This window comes from Canis lupus, chromosome 4 (genome assembly GCF_011100685.1).
Source record: "Canis lupus familiaris isolate Mischka breed German Shepherd chromosome 4, alternate assembly UU_Cfam_GSD_1.0, whole genome shotgun sequence".
NCBI lineage: Eukaryota > Metazoa > Chordata > Mammalia > Carnivora > Canidae > Canis > Canis lupus.
The window spans coordinates 5,033,986-5,050,052 of NC_049225.1; the positions used below are offsets into that span (position 1 = coordinate 5,033,986).

Here is a 16,067-nt window from a genome sequence, read left to right on the forward strand (position 1 = left end):
GTAGTAATTCAGAAATTACTGTCTTGCTATGATGGTATACTTCTGTAATGGCGTAACTATTGAAATATGGGCATTTTCCTAATTAGATATATATAATATTCATATATTCATATCTATATTCTTTTTTTAATTAAACTTTTTTTTTTTAAGTAATTCTGCAGTTCAATGTGGGGCTTGAACTCACAGCCCCAAGATCAAGAGTTGCCTGCGCTACTGACTGAGCCAGCCAGGCACCACTCCCCTATGTAGATTTTAAAAACCATATATTTAATATATTTTAATATATTAATTAATATTAATTTATATATTAATATATAAAAGAATAATATATTCTTTTTAAAATGCTTTTCTTGAAATAAATAGGATGTGAAACAAATGGCTACTAAGGAGGCTACCCTCCTATTTTTAGGTGTAGCATCTTTGTTTTGGTTTATTGTGCCATCTCCCACCTATAAAAAAGGTTACTACGATTATTTGATTATATACTTTTGGTATAGTATTAGGACATATATTTTTTTTTGATCACTCCTAATGTGTATTATCCACAACTGTTTGGGTTGAATTTATTTTAAGATCCAGATGAAATTTGTATTTTCATCATTCACTGCTATATTAACAGCATTTTTCCACTTTGTGTTCTATAGAACTTCTGCAAGATGTTAATAGAAAAAAAACATTTTTTTGGACAAATAGATTAGGAAATGGTGAGGCAGAGTAGGAGTTTGTTCGTTCATTAAACGGATTTTCCCAAACTCTCCCCTCCTTTTTGGTGTGGGGCATCTCAGGATATTAGTACTTCTTATTAGTACTTCTTAAGTCGTGATCACAGGGTCCAAGGGGCTCCCTGCTCAGTGGCAAGTGAATCTGCTCTCCCTTTTCCTCTGCCCCATCCCCCCAACTCATGCTCTCTCAGATAAATAAATAAAATCTTAGTAAGAAACGTACCTGATTGTAAAGAGAGCAGCTAGATTAAGACTATTAAAAACTAAATCATACACACAAAATGAAACTATATCACAAGTGTGGAAACTTAAAATATTTAACATATAAGGGTAAATAAACAGTGAATCCATGCCAGAGCATTTAAGACTTCCCAGATTGGATTTCTTACAGTTTTTTCCAGATATTTGAATACATGTAATTCCTCCCACCCCTTGTATGTTACAATTCTTCCTTAGAATTGTCTAGATAGGAATATGACAAAGGTGTTCTGAATTTGGGTGGTGGCTAAGATGTAATCTAAATATTAAAAGAAATTTTCTCAGACTTTGAGACTTTTAAGAATCTGCCTTCTCTTTAGGTGGCCATATAGTAAATAAAGATTTAAATGAATGGGTAGATGGGATGGTGGATAGAATGATAAACTTAAGCTGATTCATATCATAGACTATATGTATTTTGTATAAAGAAAAAAGACACATTTTTATTTTATATGATGTACATTTAAATAGGTTTTTTTGGACACTTAGATTTTACTTGTCTTTAAGTTTGAGTATTTTATGGATGGTTCTTGTTAACAAATACATTCAATTATGACAACTTTTATAGCCATAATGGGATTAGATATGCCAGACTGAAGTCTAATTGTGCTAAAAAATTAGAGACTTTAAATCTAATTATATTTATTTGCATTTTTAGGCCCTTGATGAGCCTCCCTATTTGACAGTGGGCACTGATGTGAGTGCTAAATACAGAGGAGCCTTTTGTGAAGCTAAGATCAAGACAGCAAAACGACTTGTCAAAGTCAAGGTGCAGTATATGTAGATCTTATAAATTATATGTTCAGTATTTGATATTTAAATTTATATTTGTTGGGGAGGTGATTTAAGACTTTTTTTCCTGCAAGAAGAGTTTAGTTTTCATATAAGGGTTGTCAAATACCTGAAAACAACACATTATTTGGGGTTTTAAAGTATTCTAATTAGAATGAAGTTAGCTTATTACAAATTGGTATTTTGAGTGCCATTTCAGTATAGACTTGGTACTGTTTGTGTTGTTAACCTTTTAGAGCTGGAAAGGATCTTAGAAGTCATGTAGTTTAATTCTTAACTTTAGACCCCCCTCTCACCATTTTAACCATCAGATTGAGATGTGATTTATAATTGATGGTATTTTAGATAACAATAAAATACGATAGATCTAGTTGTTATTTTCCTTATTCTCTACGTTCTTTAAAAGACCTTTCTTAAATACTTACGTTTTGTCTCAGGTAATGCAGAAGAAGAAATGTAATTGTTTATATTTTAGTAAATTATCAGTGTTGAAAAATATAGGACAAGTGAAATATTTGAAAGTAGATATTTATTCATTTGTCAGTTATTTACTGAGTGGTAAACTGTGCAGGTTAGGCAGGCCTATTTGGTGGGAAGGAGGATGGGGGATATGAAGATGACCTGATCTTTGTCCTCAAGGGAATTATAGTCCAGTTTACCAGATACCCTGTAAAACATTGGTTTGAATACCACCAAGTTAAACAGGCCACAGAGCCTGTTGTATGTCCATTGGAGTGTTTCACATTTTCTTCTGGAGCTTTTTCCATGTATCGTAGGCTCTTTCCTTCTGCATGAATGTATTGAAAAAAGCTTCCTGGGTAGTTCTGATTTATACTCCTACTTAAGATCCATTGTGATAAGACCTTTAAATTAATGGCAAACCTGTAGGAGTCTAGTCTTGGCCACACCATGCCTTTAGTTTTCACATGTGTGGTGACTGTGAGCTCTTTAGTGATTTGATTTTTCTGGGTACTCTTACAGTGTTCTCATAGTGGCATTCCCTGTTCTGATTTCACACACTGGTATTCCCTGAGCATTCTTTTTTTACCACTACTATCTCAGAAATGAAGAGAAAGTTTTTTTTTTTATCAGTTTCCTCACTCTTCCAAACAGAACTCCTGTGAGCACATTGCAACACCTTACTGTGAATTAGACAAAAGCCCTCCTTCCTGGTAGATAGCCTCTTTAGCAGAGCTTGTCATGCAGGTAAGACTTCCGTGTTAGAAAAAGGTGTTCCTTTTGGACAGGAGCAGTTTTATTCCAGGACCCATGCTTTGGTTTGCAGAGCACAGGCTGGATTTTAGCCCTGACTTGCAGTCTTAGCTGGATGTTGCAGTATATGAATGAACCAGCTAAATGGCATGTCTCACTCCTGCCATTTCTTCCTATTAATAAAAGGAAGAGAGAGAACTGTTGGTCTCTACTGCCTCTGTTGATAGCACAGAGTACCAGTACCTTGTGCCTTGTAAATAATGAACATCTAAAACTTGCTAATTTTTTTGGCTACTCTAAAAATCTGTTTATAATTCAAATTATTTTCTCAACAGATATAGTTGTATACTTCTCTTCTGGTTTATGATTCAGAGTTAATACATTTCAACAATTTGTTGATGTACTTTTATTCCTTAATCAGTTTTCATTTATTAAACATTTACTATATGCTAAGCACTATATTAGGTATTGAAACTCTAGTGTTAAAAAATCTGATCTCAATTGTAAAATGGCTTACAGTCTAAGTGAGTGACAGAGATACCTAAACATATAATTTGAATAAAGCCTGGTAACGCTTTTGTGTGAGACAAAAATGCCTAGGATGCTGTGACATCTCTTCAATAACTGGTTTGTGAGTATATTACATAGATCAATTACCAAAGACATCTGATCTGATAAGACCATGTTGATGGTTCAGTCCCTGTAAGAACTCTTGCTTTGTATAGGGAAAACAACTTTTTCTACATTGAATCCTGGAAGCTATCTTATTCTTCACTAACTAGTGAAGTATTTAAACTTGAGCCCCTATTTTAACTTAATCTCCTCACATCTGATTTCCCATTCTCTGATTTCTGTACTGATAGAGAGTACAGTAAAATTCTGGAGTTTGCCTGAGTTTGAATCTCAGCTGTAAGATGTACCAGTTCTGTGATTTTGGACTGGTTACTTAGTCTTCTCAGTTTTATTATCAACAAAGTGGGAACAGTCATACCTACCTAGTAAGGTTGTTGTAAAGATTAGATGTTTGATGCTTGATCCTGATGCTTAACTCTCAGTAAATGTTTGTTTCTCCTACTTATTATTAAACTAGGCCTTCACAGAATGATAAAGGACCTAATAGCCTAAGGTCTCCACCTGTTTTTTCCCCCTCATTGTTTTAGGAAGAGAAATGATACTACTAAAATTATAGCTAATGGTATTGAATAAAGTCTAATACGTGAAACACCAACTGATTTAGTCTGGGAAATTGTTCAATAAAATTTTCAGTTAATCTACTTAGGGATTGAGATTTTATATACACTAGATAGCTGTGATGGATTATTTGTAGTGAAAATGCATTCATATGTTGATGAGTTTGCATCACCTGATTTTTTTGTGTGGGTTTGTTGCTAATTAAATTTGTGATCTTTAGGTAACATTTAGACATGATTCTTCAACAGTGGAAGTTCAGGATGACCACATAAAGGGCCCACTGAAGGTAACTCATTTATTTATTCATTATTAATTCTAATACTTCAATGGGAAACATTAATAATTATACATGGTTATTTCTTTTTAATTCATTTGCTGTTATGAGTTGATAAACATGATTCTCTCTAAATAGACCAGTAGAAAACAATAGAATGTTCAGTGAAACTTTTTTGCGATAGGAAAATCTGTGTTCAGAAATGAAGTGAACATAGAAGAAACATTGAATGCTTTTTATTTACTCATCTGTTTGCATTTCACCATGTTGCACTTCCAGAATTAATAGGTGATGAATTACAGATTAAGTGATGGAGGTTCTGTGATGATGTGAATAGTGAGGACAAAAACCCAACATGTTAACCTCAGAGCTAGTGCTAATTCTTTGAAGCAATTATAGGCAAATGGAATTTTGTAAGGGTTGTCAGGTGATTATTAAAGTGATAAGCATGTTACATATAGATTTATTTATTTGCATTATTTTCTTCTCACTGGCGGGTGAAATAGGTACTGTTCTATTTTCTACTAGTGAACAAGCTAAAGGGAATGTATGGGTAGCCACTGTGTGCTCTTTGGCCCTTTCTAATGTTTAAAAATTGGACAGTGGCCTGCCTGGGTGAGTTTTAAGAAATGCTAACAGAACTGAAGAAACATCTATAGATGCAAAAAGAATCCTTTACTGCAGCTATACTTTTGGAGGAATTACATATGTGTATCTGCCAGTTGTTTGTTTATGGTTGATTTAAAGACTTTAATTGAATCCCCAGAGCTTTAGTGGGTACTAAAGAGAGCTAATAACACTTGTAATTTAAAAAAATCTTGCCTTATAAAAATTGTTTTCCACCATTTCTGTTTTGTAGGTGCCATCTTTAATGTTACGTGCACATGTTCATCATTTGCAGGGACAAAAGACAAAACATGTATACTTAAAATGTGATGCGTGCCACCATTGATGTATTTTATTTATTTATTTATTTTTGCCACCATTAATTTAAATAGCACTTAGTATGTGCTAATGCTGTGCTAGGTCTTTTGCTCATATAATCTTATATAATCCTAACAGCTCTTTAGAGAAGAGGACACTAAAGGCGGTAATCTGGCCATGCCAGCCAGTAATGGCAGAATCAAAATTCTGATAGGCTTACCCCCCTGTATATGAAGCATGTACCTTCTGAATGTTCAGAACCCAAACACTTCTGTACAATATTTGCATTTTTGCCTTGGAAGCACCAGCACACCAGCATAGCTCCAGCTGCCCTCCCTGTTCATGTGGCTGGGGCCAGTTCTGACCAGCTACAAAATATGCCTAGTGTTGTGAAGAGATAGAAAAGGCAACCACTTTGTATCCTCAAGCCCTTTTTTTCTCCTTCTGCTCCTGCTTCTTTATGGCACAGTTGGTTTATTTTACTTGTTTGGTTTTTCTTACTTTATTAAATTGTTTTTTGTCTATGGTTAGGGCTTAGGACCATCTTGATTTTGACATAGGCAGGTATATTAAATTTTGATCCCAAGATTGTTGAAGTGTTTTGTTCTTTTCTTTCTTTTTTTTTTTTTTGGTATGTGTATAGATTTTGAATTGTTCCCTGTGTACTTCCATAGCTTTAAAAAGTGTCAGCATTTGGATGTTTCTCTTCGAGGAAATAAACCTACCAAAAGTGATGGTCATTTGATCTCAATATATTTTCTAATGAGTTCACATGAAATATAATACCTAGACTACTTATTAAACAAAAAAATGGTACCATGTATTTGACTATAGTCATTTAATAAAGGCTCTGTTAAAATTCCCCAGCATCTCCTTCCCCATTTTGGGCATTGTGTGGGGCTAACAGTCTTTCTCTGAACAAGTTTATTTTTTGTTATCACCATAAAGACCATATACTTGTATTTTATTTTTATTGGGGGTATGATTGACGTATACCATTATATTAGTTCCAGGTGTACAACATAATGATTCGATGTTTGATCAATACAGTAAGCCTCGTTACATCCATCATCATACATAGTTGAAATTTCTTTCTTTTTTTTTTTTTTTTTTTTGCTTGTGATAGAGACTCTTAAGATTTACTCTCTTAGTAACTTTCAGATATGCAATACAGTATTATTGACTGTGGTAACCATGCTGTCTGTACATTACATCCCTAGGACTTATTTTATGATATTTTGTATGTTTACACCACTTTTACCTATTTTGCCCACTCCCCACTCCCTCCCCACCTTCTGGCAATGACCAGTCCATTCTCTGTGTCTATGAGCTTCTCTTTGTTTGTTTTTAGATTCCACATATAAGTGAGCATATGACACTTGTCTTTCTCTAACTTATTTCTCTTACCATAATGTCCTCATAGCCTATCCATGTTGTCCCAGAATGGCAAGATTTCCTTCCTTTTTTTTCTTTTTTTAAAAGATTTTATTTATTTATTACAAAGAGAGAGAGAAAGAGGCAGAGACAGAGGCAGAGGGAGAAACAGGCTCCATGCAGGGAGCCTGATGTGGGACTTGATCCTGGGTCTCCAGGATCATGCCCTGGGCTGAAGGCGGCACTAAACCGCTAAGCCACCGGGGCTGCCAGATTTCCTTCCTTTTTATGGCACACACACACACACACACACACCCCTTTCTTTTTTTCCCCCCTCTCTGTATCCATGCATCCACTAGTGAGTACTTAGGTTGCTTCCATATCTTGGCTATTGTCAATAATGCTGCAGTGAACATAAGGGTGCTGATATCTTTTTGGATTAGTGTTTTCATTTTCTTCCTCTTTTTTTTTTTTAAAGGTTTTATTTATTTATTTGAGAGAGAGAAAGTGCACAATCAGGAGTAGGGACAGAGGGAGAAGCATAGCAGGGAGTCCAATGTGGGGCTCAATCCCAGGACCCTGAGATCACGACCCGAGTGGAAGGCAGATGCCTAACTGACTGAGCCACCAAAGCACCCCAATGCTTTCATTTTCTTTGGATAGATGCCCAGTAGTGGAATTGCTGGGTCATAGTTTTATCTTTAATTTAAAAGCCTCTATATTATTTACTATAGTGGCTGTACCAATTTACTTTATATTCCCATCAACAGTGCACAAGGGTTCCCTTTTTTCCATATCCTTGCTAACACTTGCTTTTTGTTGTCTTTTTGGTAATAGCCTTCTAACAGGTGTGAGGTGGTATTTCATTGTGATTTTGATTTCATTTCCCTGATGATTAGTGATGTTGAGCATCTTTATATGTACCTGTTGGCCATGTGTGTGTCTTTGGAAAAATGTTCAGATCCTCTGCTCATTTTCTAATTGGATTGTTTGTTTTTTTGCTGTTGAGTTATAGGAGTTCTCTCTCTATATATATATTGGATAATTAACCTCTTATCAGATATATGATTTGCAAATATTTTCTCCCATTCACTAGGTTCCCTTTTCATTTTGTTGATAATATCCTTCACTGTGCAAAAGCTTCTTAGTTTGATGTAGTTACACAAAGACCATATAAATGTAATTATTGGCATTTTGAAAATATTTCAAATGCTTGTTATTAGTGGTACATTATAACTCTTAAGGAGATATCAAAGCTCTTTCTTAACTGTTTATACTGATCCCCAGCCTCTTCGAAGGAGGAGTGGTAGTATGTGGTAAGACTAGTCACTTTTCATAGATCGTGGTTCTCAAAGTGTGGTCTGGGGGACCTCTGAAGACTCCCAGAACTTCTCAGGGAGGTTGTAAGAGCAAAACCTGATTTCATAAAATATTTAGATATTATTTACCTTTTTTTTTTTACTATGTTGACCTTTTTAGTAATGATATAAAAACAGTGGTAAATAAAAGCTGCTGTTACCTTAAGACAAATCACATCAGTAGTTTTTTTATTCTTCACCACCATGGACTCGGTTAAAAAAAAAAATAGAAGCCAGGTTTTTGTTTGTTCATTTGTCTTCTAAAAGTTTTTCTAACTTTTTAAAAAATATTCTAGGTTGGAGCTATTGTGGAAGTGAAGAATCTTGATGGTGCATATCAGGAAGCTGTTATCAATAAATTAACAGATGCAAGTTGGTACACTGTAGGTAAGGGGATAAAGCTTTTAAAAATTATTTTCAAAGATAATACAAATAAAAATTTCCTTGATATAGTTCTTCTCCTAATGCCATAGATATTCTTACTGTTAATGTTTTCTAGATGGATTTTTTTGTTTTTTTTTTTGTTGTTGTTTTTGTTTTTGCTGTTAATGTTTTTTTTTTTTTAATCTTTCCATGTCTTTAGAATTTTTATTTCATAAGTGTGTGTATAAAGTATAATTTGAAATTAGTATATATATTATACAGTTGAATTTGTAGCTTTTTCACTTCAAAGTGTATCTTAGAGAAATTTTTTTCTATCTTACTAACCATTTTAAAATGTACATTTTAGTATGTTCATGATGTTGTGAAAAGAAATTTCTACTAATTGTAGTAGGTTTCATAACATTTGATATACTATACTTTATTTTCTTTTACTGATGATGTTGCCAGTTTTCTTGCTATTACAATAAATGCTGGGTTGGGTGTCTTGTACATGCATATTATTCTTGTATGTCTCTGATGTAATGTGTATGTAAGGATGAGGCATAGTGAAGTGAAATATACTTTAAAACTTAAGTAGGGAGTCAAAACTGCCTTCCTAGAAGACGGTATTCATTTATACTTCTGTGGACAGTGTATGAGTGCAGCCATATTCCCAGCCCAGGCAAAAGTTGATATTAGTAATCTTGAAAATATTTGCCCATCTGGATAGAGAGTAGTATCTCAGTTTTGTTTTAATACTCTCCTCCTGTGATTACTAGTGATATATTTTTTCATGTTTATTGAAGGGAATATCATTTTATTTGCATTTTCACTCATTTGACTTGCCATCTTTTTTCCTTAAAGATTGATTGATTGATTGATTTTAGAGAAAGCACGTGTGTGCAAGTTGGGGGGAGGGATAGGAAGAGAGAATCTTCAAGCAGACTCCCCACTGAGAGCAGAGCCCAACTTGGGGCTTGATCTTATGGTCCATGAGATAATGACCTGAGCCAAAACCAAGAGTTGGAGGCTTAAATGACTGAGCCACCCAAACACTCCTTTTGAATTACCATCTTCTAGTATCTTCCCAGTCTCTCCCTTGTCCTGTTGGGATGGTTATATTTTCTTATTTTTAGGACACAAGATCTTTACATATTCTGAATATTAACCCCTGAATACCTTAGTTGCAAGTGTTTTTCTTCTGTTGCTGCTTTAGTTTTATCTCTGCTGTCAGTTTTCATATTGTCAGTTTTTCCTGTGGTCACCTTTTCCTTTGTAGTTTTAGTTTTGAATCTTTAAAAGGGCTTCTTTCTGTCAGTATTACAAATTCATATTCCCTTATATTCTTCAATTTATAGTTTTGTTTTGCAAGTAGCTGTTTATTTCACCTACATTTTTTTTTTTTGAACATTGTAAAATGTCAGATTTCCCCCCCCAATCGATAGTAGATATACTGGTATAATAATATAATAATAAAATTGAATGGGAATAATTCCTACTCTTATAATACCTCATAGATGAGAGTAATTAAAATGTCTTCGATGTCAAATTTTGATGGAGCTTAGAAATAGTTTAGATGAGTTTTGTTTATATTTTTGTTGGATGAGAAAAAATTTGGTGAAGAGAAGGGAAATTTTAATTTGAAACAGGAAAGTTTGGCTTCATGTAGGTAACAAGACTGAGTATGTTCTGTGCAGTAAGTCTAGGTGGTAATTATGTACGATAGTCTTAAATGTGGCATTTTTATCCTTGAATTTAGTTACAACATTAAAAAATAAGTAACTAAAAGTTACTTATCTGGTCTCACATAAAGTTTCACTTAAAGAAACTAATCTTGTTACTTAGGTAAAAACTGCTATTTCTAAAATCAAAGCCTCGTAATTTTATTTAAAACAGAGGTATGTTTTCCCCATGATTTGTGAGGGATGTAAGTATATGCTAAAAATTATAACCTAAATGTGCATATGTTCTGTGTATGTATAAACTTACAGTAAATTTGGTGTAAGTTTCCTTTCTTTCTCTCTCTCTCTCTTTCCTTCCTTCCTTCCTTCCTTCCTTCTTTCCTTCCTTCCTTCCTTCCTTCCTTCCTTCCTTCCTTCCTTCCTTCCTTCCTTCCTTCCATTTTAGTTCTTTAAATAAATATTTTTCAATGGGGAGCAAATTTGTCACCCAGGGAACACTTGGCAATGTCCTTAGACATTTTTGGTTGTCACAAGTGGGGAGCCACTAGTGGCATCTAGTGGCTGGAGGCCAGGGAAGCTGCTAAATATCCTATACTGTTCATCCTATAGTGGTTCATGAAAAAGAGTTAGCTGCCCCAAAATGTTAGCAGTGCTCAGGTTTAGGAACCTGCTTTAAATAGTAAAAGCAGAGTAATTTTTTAGGATCTGTCTGAATATATAAATTTGTACTCTGTTTTTTGGTAAATCTGTCAGAATTCACCAGTTGGAAAACTTTCCTTTACCATGTTGAAAAGGGTTAATTAGCATTTTAATGGTTTCTTCCTAAAATGTTAACTTCTTATTTTTGTTTAATATTTTCTGGTCAGGGAAGATATTTTCATTTTAGGTATATTATTTCTTTATCATTAGAAATGGGAAAACATACACTGTATTTGAAGTTGTCAGTTAATGGGATCCCTGGGTGGCGCAGCGGTTTGGCGCCTGCCTTTGGCCCAGGGCGCGATCCTGGAGACCCAGGATCGAATCCCACGTCGGGCTCCCGGTGTGTGGAGCCTGCTTCTCCTTCTGCCTATGTCTCTGCCTCTCTCTCTCTCTGTGACTATCATAAAAAAAAAAAAAAAAGTTTTGAAGTTGTCAGTTAAAAAAATGTGAACTGAATTTCAAATGCTATCTTCTGAAATAATAGTTCTCTTTGCACTCAGAAAATTAAATGATAATTTATATTGTCTTCTTAATTTTTGAAAAATCCTTCAATAGTTTCCATTTTACTTTCTCTCGTAGTTTTTGATGATGGAGATGAGAAGACACTGAGACGATCTTCACTGTGCCTGAAGGGAGAGAGGCATTTTGCTGAAAGTGAAGTAAGTAATCATTTAATGAATGACCATGTTTCAATATTTTGTATTAGGGGGGAGCATATTTTCTTTCTCAACTCAAGCAACTTACATGTCATTCAGAAAAATTCATTAATACCATTATCATGTAGTCTGTAAATCTTGTTTAAGGCCTTGTGTTTGAGCACCAGGTGATACTTTACTGTTTGTCCACAGTGAAAATGAAATGAGCTTGTTTAAACTATTATCTTTAGGCAACTTTTATGTAGACTCTAATTTTAAATAATTATAGAAAAGAGATGTTTGGTTTATAATTCATTTGAACCCTTTGATCATTAAATGATCTGTAGATATTATAAGCAGTCTCTTACTACTACTACCATTACTGGCTGACATTATAGCCCCTCCTCAAAGATGCCTTGCCTGTCTGCCCTTTCTAAATTAGTCCCTGCCTTTTAGATTGATTGAGTTTTCTTCATAGCTTGTATCATTCTCGGACTTCAGGATATGTATATGTGCTTAGTTATTTGTTTATTGCCTGCCTTCCTCACTAGAATGTGTCATAAGGCAGGGATTTTATGTCTTCTTCACCACTTGTCCCCATTTCCTAAAACAGTGCCTGGCATAGAGTAGGAACTGAATACATGGTAGTTCGATGGATAAATGAAGTGCTTATATTTGCCAGGACTTTGCTCACTGCTTTACTTGCATCATCACATTCACAACATTGTGAAGTAGATAGCATTATTATCTTCAATTTACAGATGGTGAAACTGATGGTCAGAGCTGGTTCTCAAACCAGTGTTTTCTAAAACCAAAGCCATGCTCTAGAACTGAAAGGTGTTAAGTTACTAAGAATGGAGGGAGGGTTCACAAAGTTTTGTACATTAGTAGCTTGCAATCCAGAATTTCTAAAATGGACACATTATTAAAGTGTTACAATCTCTAGTCCAGCCTATAAATGTTAATTAACGCACAGTGTGGCCAAACTATGATTTCTTTTTTTCTTATCACTATTTAGAACTGTGTTTCTTTGGGGACATTTTAATATTAAACTATTAGACTTTATTTTATGTTTTCTTGTTTTGAAAATATTTTCATTTCCCTTAATTAATTGAGTTCCTATTGCAACTCAGACTTTGGAATAGGTTCTTTTTTTTTTTTTTTTTTTTGGAATAGGTTCTGTGTATTACAGTCTGGCCTATTTTTTCAGTATTATATTGTACCATTTCCTTGTACTTCTTTTTTCTTTTCATTTTTTAAAAAAAATTTTGTACCCAACGTGGGGCTCGAATTCACAACCCCGAGATCAAGAGTCACATACTCTTCTGACTGAGCCAGCCAGGTGCCCCATTTCCCTGTACTTCTGTCTTATAAGACTACTTGGTATTTTCAGATTATGGTTCATATTCTTTTCTTGGTTTCTGCTGAGCACTGCTTCTCTTAATGTTCCTCCATGATGTCTTTCATGAGCTTTCTAACCAAATTTGATCCCTTTGTCCTTTGATCCTTTGGCACTTCTTTTATTCTTATTTGATAGTGTTTTTTTTTTTTTTTTTTTTTATTACTTTTCTTGTTTTCCCTGTAAGATTTTAAGCTGTTTTGGGGGTAATAGCCATGTTTTTGTCATTTCGATAAGCTCTTCTTTTCCCAGTGCTGTTTCTACACAAAAGCCTTCAGTAAATATTTGTTAAAATGCAAAGGTTTAAATATAGGAAGTACATACAGCTTTAGAATTTGCAGTGAATATGGCTTTTTGCACTGATGAAGTTAACAATTCTTTATAAGTTTATGAATTCTTCTTTTTTTAACGTTTTATTTATTTAAGTCATCTCTACATTCAGTATGGGGTTCAAACTTGCAACCCTGAGAGCACACTTTTCCAAATGAGCCAGCCAGGTGCCCCCCAAGTTTATATAATCCTTAGAAATAATTTCATTGCCTTAGAACATATGTATAGATATATATAGTGAGTGAATATGGGGGCTTGAAGACTTGATTTTTCATCTGCTTAGTTAAGGCATGTGCCTTACTTATTTATTCCAGAGAAATATCTAAAATAATTTGTTTTTGTTAGGAGAATTAACTCATAAGACAGTTGTAGTGTAAAGACTGAAGTAATCTGAACAGGTAGCTCAGTGTTTCTCACTTTCAAGGAGGACCACTTTTACTGTGTGTGTCTACATGTGCTAGACTTTATGTTTTGCTAGAGGGTACTTGGAATACTAGTGTATTTGTTCCTTATCCCATTCTCTTAAGCCAGGTGCTATGTTAGGTATTGGAGATACTTTACTTGGATAAGCCAAATAGGGAATTTATCTTTGAGTAACTTATCATCTGTTGGAAGAGAAAGAGCATTAATCTAACAGTCAAGTATTTTACAATTATAAATGTACTGAATTCTGTGATAATTGGCCAGGAATGTATTTAATCTGCCATCTGTGTATTCCTTCCCTTTATTTGATATTTTTGACATTTTCAGAAAATGTTTTTAATTTGTTGAAAGATTACTCAAAGCATTGTTATTATCAGTGATAAGTTTGGCCTTTCAGCAAAAAGCCACATCAGACTGGCAGTGTTTGGGGTCATTAATTCCATTAAGAGGCTACAAACCAAAAGACTTAAATTGAAGTTTTCCAGGCAGCCCAGGTGGCTCAGCGGTTTAGTGCCTCCTTCAGCCCAGGGCCTGATCCTGGAGACCCAGGATCGAGTCCCACGTCAGGCTCCCTGAATGGAGCCTGCTTCTCCCTCTGCCTGTGTCTCTGCCTCTCTTTCTCTCATGAATAAATAAGTAAAACCTTAAAAAATTTGAATATTTCCATGATAAGAGATTGCAGCAGCACTTCCGTCAGTCTGAATTCCAGCACTAACATCACTGGTTCTCTCTTACCCGTTTAGTGAGGGTGTTGCCGCTGCCTCTCTGTTGAGGCATTTCTACAGAGCACATTATTCAGAAGTAGTTTCATCAGCTGGTATTTGTTGTACATTTACTGTATGCAGTTGAAAACTCTAAAGAAAGGTTAGATAAAATCTCAGCGCCTTATTTCCTGCAGCACATTTAGGTAACAGCGACATAGGCATGTTTCCCCTAAGCCTATGGGATTTTCTTTTAGCTTTCAGTATAGCTGGGAGCCTCAGCTTTTTGCTCTTTAGGCTTAGAGAAGACACATTCTACCCTTCCCTTAGTCTTTTCTTTCATTTGAAATAAAGGTACTCCTACTTTCCTGGATGTGGTTTGAGGCCAGGGACAGAGATACTGCTTTTTACTGTTCCCTTTATTACATAGTGAGAGAAATCAGAAATCCTGGATATTTTCTTTCTTGTAACTGGTAACTACTAGATGCTTAAAATATAAATCACAGTCCTTAATAGAAGTCTGCTTTCAAAAGAGCAACCTTAATTTTAGGGGAGTGAGGTGGGGCATTTAATCTTCTGTTAGCTTGGCAGAAAGTGAATCCAGATTAATTTATTTTCTCTGCTTACCAAATATAGTACTTTGAAATTTTTTGTTCTTGGGAAGCATACTTAGGAGTTAATGACAAATGACTTCTAAAGAGATTTTGTTTGGCATGTTATTGTAATTGTATTTGGACCAACTTTTGCCTCCAAATTTTTTTTTGTTTTGTTTTTGGTTTTTTAAAGATTTATGTATTTGAGAGACAGAGAGCATTGGAGCAGAGGGAGGGGGACAGAAAGAATCCTCAAACAGACTCCCTCTGCAGAATGCAGAGCCCAACATGGCACTCAGTCCCTCAACCTTGAGACCATGACCTGGGCTGAAATCAGGAGTCAAATGATGCTTAAACAACTGAGCCACCTAGGCGTCCCTCCAAATACCTTTAAAATGCTTGACTTAAAGTAATTTTGAAAGATTAAATTTTATGCCCTATAAAAGTTAATAGTTTTTGTCTGTCTTCTGAGGGAATTGATCTTTACTTTGTTTACCTATATCAATATTCTTTGTTCTTGGATAGATAGATCTATGTACCTCAAGTACATTTATATATATTCTAATAAGTCATGCAACATAGATTAATATGCTTCCCCCTTTCACCTTTTATTTTTTAAAGATTTTTTAAAATTTATTTATTCAGAGAGAGAGAGATTGAGAGAGAGAGAGAGGCAGAGACAAAGGCAGAGGGAGAAGCAGGCACCATGCAGAGAGCCTGACATAGGACTCGATCCAGGGTCTCCAGGATCATGCCCTAGGCTGCAGGCGGCGCTAAACCGCTGCGCCACCGGGGCTGCCCCCCCTTTCACATTTTAGTTCACCATTTGAACAAAATTATGTTTCAAAAATAAAAGTCAAAAATTTCCTCTTAAATATTAACATTAGTTTATATTTAGATATCTGATTTTCTTTTTTTTTTAAGATTTTAATTATTTATTCATGATAGACACAGAGAGAGAGAGAGAGGCAGAGATACAGGTAGAGGGAGAGGCAGGCTCCATGCAGGGAGCCCGACATGGGACTCGATCCAGGGACTTCACGATCACGCCCTGGGCTGAAGACAGGCGCTAAACCGCTGAGCCACCCAGGGATCCCCGATATCTGATTTTCTTAAAAAAATCTGAGTTGATGT

At 35.0% G+C, this 16,067-nt stretch overlaps 1 protein-coding gene across 6 annotated transcripts in view; it reads left to right on the forward strand.

Moving 5' to 3' along the window:
• ARID4B (AT-rich interaction domain 4B) overlaps window positions 1–16,067 on the forward strand; it is a 149,792-nt gene that overhangs the window by 59,350 nt on the left and 74,375 nt on the right. For all 6 annotated transcript variants that reach the window (XR_005357743.1, XR_005357744.1, XM_038533851.1 and 3 more), the window contains exons 3-6: window positions 1,639–1,749; window positions 4,396–4,461; window positions 8,402–8,492; window positions 11,432–11,511. Coding sequence is in view for 4 of the 6 variants with exons in the window: in XM_038533851.1 (XP_038389779.1) it covers window positions 1,639–1,749; window positions 4,396–4,461; window positions 8,402–8,492; window positions 11,432–11,511 (348 nt within the window). In the remaining 2 variants the exon portion in view is untranslated. The remainder of the gene's footprint in view (window positions 1–1,638; window positions 1,750–4,395; window positions 4,462–8,401; window positions 8,493–11,431; window positions 11,512–16,067) is intronic.